The 4,151-nt window shown below is 36.9% G+C and overlaps 1 protein-coding gene across 1 annotated transcript in view; it reads left to right on the top strand.

Annotated features, from left to right (window-relative positions):
* LOC107706059 (guanylate cyclase soluble subunit alpha-2-like) overlaps positions 1–4,151 on the top strand; it is a 40,296-nt gene that overhangs the window by 29,670 nt on the left and 6,475 nt on the right. Inside the window, exon 8 of the mRNA XM_016509626.1 lies at positions 605–748. Within this exon, the coding sequence (XP_016365112.1) occupies positions 605–748 (144 nt within the window). The remainder of the gene's footprint in view (positions 1–604; positions 749–4,151) is intronic.

Raw genomic sequence — 4,151 nt, forward strand, 5'->3', positions numbered from 1 at the left:
ACACTCACTCACTCACTCACACACACACACACACACACACACACAATGAGGACCGATGTGTTCAATGAAAAGGCATTTAGTGAGTGTATGTCAATAAATTGGCATTATAAACTCCATTACCACAAATAAAAGTGTGTGTGTGTGTGTGTGTGTGTGAACTGCTGATGCCAGCTCTGATCCTCTCACTCACTCACTCACTCACTCACACACACACACACACACACACACACATACATGGTTTGTGTGTTTCTGAAGGCTGTATGTAAATGCGGTCTGCTGTGCTGGCATCAGTGCGTCTCCGGAGAGAGACAGATTCATATTTATGTGTCCCTCACCTGCTTTGTGTTAAGTGTTATTCACCAGAGAGCGTTTATATTCTGACAGCAGCCGCCTGTGAGCGTCAAGAGCCTGAATCTGAGCTTGTGTGTGTGAGACGGGGTGAATCTCACAAAGACTCATCTGTGTCACATTTCACCCTAAATCAAAGAAATAAATATATAGTTTGCATGAAACAAAATGATGTGATGATATCATCAGATATTAAATAATAAGGCATTCTGGATTGTTGCTTACAGAAATACAGTAAACGCTCTCTTCTCCACAGATTGAGACTATCGGCGATGCGTACTGCGTGGCAGGCGGGCTCCACAGGAAGATTGACAGCCACGCTAAGCCAATCGCGCTCATGGCGCTGAAGATGATGGAGCTGTCGGAAGAAGTGCTGACGCCCGACGGGAAGCCAATCAAGGTGAGTAAGAGGTTTTGTTTGGAACTACTGTACTATTTTTTGCAGTATAGCGTGCAATTTTCCATTAAAATGCCTACTGCTACTTATTTACGATATAATATTTGCAAAAATGTGCAGTGTAATGCCAGCTCACTCTGGGTGGGATACTGTATCCCATAATGCAAAGCACTTGACTTGATCTTTCTTTTTGACTTCTTTCTTGACTGATTATTTTATGAAACAGCCAAAATTTAGGCATTATATTGTATTAAAATAGTATTAAAATTGCAAATGTAAATATATTAAAAATATATATATAAAGAATATATTAATAAGAAAATTGTAAAAATAAAATAAATGAATAAATTCATATTAAATAAATAATTATATTTTAAAAATCGAAAATAAATACATATTAAATAAATATATGAAAATATATGAAATTATATGTAAAATTTCTGATGACTGCACACCACTTGCTAAATTAAACATAACGATGAGCGGTCATGTGATCAAAATGTAACAGATCTGGTGTGGATTCAGGGATTTGAATCCCATTCAAACACAACCTGCAAGATGCGTTTGTCTGTAGCTTTTGTTCATCATGTGTTGATGGCGGAGCGGCGGTTTAATGTTGCTCGCAGCGAGACACTCGTGTGTGGGGTTGTGTTAAGGATCTTGTGTTTAACAGCTCCATCGACAGCACTGGACTCACCGTAGAGACGGGAGTGAGAGCGTGGACTCTGGTCGCCATGGAGACGGCGGAACACTCCAAGTGCTTGCAGCTAATTGATTGTTAGATTGTTGCTGTTTTCTCCCATTTAGAGGGAGTCAACGAGCCAATCGCTGCATCTGAGAGGCTCGGGCATGTGTATGTGTGTGTGTGTGTGTGTGTGTGTGTGTGTGTTCAGAAGTGTCTCTGAGCATGTTGTCAAGTCTTTATTGAAATGCCTGCAGCAATGATTGTTTGTTTAGTAAAACTGAATGATTGTGGAATATGACTGCAAATGAAATGTAAATTAAGTCTCTGTGTGTGTATAAAGTAAAACTAAAACCACAGAAAAAAAGCTACTTGAAGCAAAAACATGAACTGAAATGAAATATGAAAACATTTGTATGTTTTATTTTAGCTACACTGAAAAAAAAAAATTGGCATAGGATTTACTTTGAAATAATTTTACTTAGACATGGTTAGTAAACGTTACAAATAAATAAAAAATTTTACTTTAACTTGAAATACTAAAAATACGTAATAAATACATTTTATAAAAACTATATAGAACAACAACAACAAAAAACTTAGAAAATTCAATTCAATTCAAGTTTATTTGTATAGCGCTTTTCACAATACAAATCATTGCAAAGCAACTTTACAGCAAATTAAGTTTCTACAATATTTAGTGGTAGCTTATCAGTGGTGACTGTCAGTTAATGTACATATGGCAGAAATGTACAGAAAAATCTAACACAACTTTTTCTAAAATTTTAGACATAAAAGGAAGATTTGAGATGGGTCTGTAATTTGCCAGTTCACTAGGATCTAGTTGTGGTTTCTTAATAAGAGGCTTAATAACCGCCAGCAAAATATATCTAATTCAAAATAAAACGACTAAAACAAAATAAATTAAAACTAATTAATACAAATTTATAAAAAGTATTTAGACTTTTTAAAAAATTGACAGAAACAACAAAAAATTTAAAAAGAAAATGAAAAAAGAAAATCGCCTTCACAATAAGTAAAACTAAATAAATTAAAATTAATTAATAAAAATGAATACAAACTACTACTAACTAATAGAAATCACAGAAACAATAAAAAACAAAAATTTAAGTGAAAACTGAAAATATAAACATAAAATCTGATTAAAAGTAAATAACTAAAACTAAATGAACTAAAACTACTAAATACAAATGATTAGAAACTATATAGACATATTTTTTTTTAAAAACTAGTAAAAATGACAAAAACTACAAAATTACTAAACTGTTAAAATGAAAGTAAAAATACAGAAAATATAAAAATAAAACCTAATTCAAAATATTAAGGAAAACTACAATAGTACATAGGGCTGGGTATCGAGTTCGATAATTTTTAGGCACCGACCGAAATGCCTCGATACCATCGAGTATCGAAAAGCGTCTCGTCGTTCGGTACCAAATTTCGATACCTAAGGGGTTAATCTCATCAGCGTCAGTGAGCCAATAAGCCTGCAGCACTAACCGGTGTGTTCGACTAGAAGAGGTGCGCAGATCAATCAGTGTTTGACATCCGCGAGAGTGATTCGAAAGCGCACGGAGCAGTCTGCTCTCTTTAGCTCTCGTGGTACTGTACACCGGTTACACTCAGAGATGTGGCGCACACGTGAGGCTGTAGTGCGAATGCGTCCCAGCCCCCATAGATGTAAGGCTACATTTACACTGGTGCGTTTGTTTTAAAATGAAAACGATCCTCTTCGTACTGGCGTTTCCACTGCGTTTCAAGCCGGCTTTCCACTATATCCGACAAACGACAAGCGACAGAACGGTCATTCATTTCCAATGGAGAGTAGCGCGGGAGCTGCGTGGAGTTCCGATCATATGCAGATGTCCGTGTTGGTTACATTTTGTTCCTTTGTGCAGTGGCTCAGGAGATGAGTCTTTGAGTTTGTATAAACATCAACAAGCTGAAAAATAAAACCAAAGTTAATTTTTTTAGATAATGTAATCTTGTTAAAATTGATTTCATAAAATTGGTATCGAAAAAAGTATCGTTCAGGAACCGGTATCGAAGTCAAGGTATCGGTATCGATATCGAAAATTTTTGAACGATACTAACAGTACATCAGTGACAGTAAAATAACACAGGCGCACACTGTAGTCTAGTAGTCTAGTATGTTGTGTGATTGACAGCACTGTCAGCGTGACAACAAGGCCATGAATAATATCAGGGTCGTTGCCGTGGGCGACCGTGCATCATCATTAAATGTGTGTGTATATTTGTGGACTCTCCGTGACACGAGAGCGGCAGTAATAAGATGCCCTTTCCATAACACCGCTGTTTATGAGCAGTTCGGTTCAGATCACGTAACAGTGATCCCCACCTCTGTGCTGCTTACAGCTGTGTGTGTGATTCTCGTGTCTAAAGCCACGATTGAGTCACTCAAGGAACAGTTTATCCAAAAAGGAAAAATTGCTGAACATTTACTTACCCTCGGGCCATCCGAGATGCAGATGAGCTTGTTTCTTCATCAGATTTGGAGAAATGAAGCATTACATCACTTGCTCAGCAATGGATGCTCTGCAGTGAATGGGTGCCGTCAGAATGAGAGTCCAAACAGCTGATAAAAACATCACAATAATCCACAAGTAATCCACACCACTCCAGTCCATCAGTTAATGTCTGGAGAAGACAAAAGCTGAAACTAATCCAGCATTAAGACGTTTT

Source organism: Sinocyclocheilus rhinocerous, unplaced genomic scaffold (genome assembly GCF_001515625.1).
Source record: "Sinocyclocheilus rhinocerous isolate Xijiao unplaced genomic scaffold, SAMN03320098_v1.1 scaffold2912, whole genome shotgun sequence".
Lineage (NCBI taxonomy): Eukaryota > Metazoa > Chordata > Actinopteri > Cypriniformes > Cyprinidae > Sinocyclocheilus > Sinocyclocheilus rhinocerous.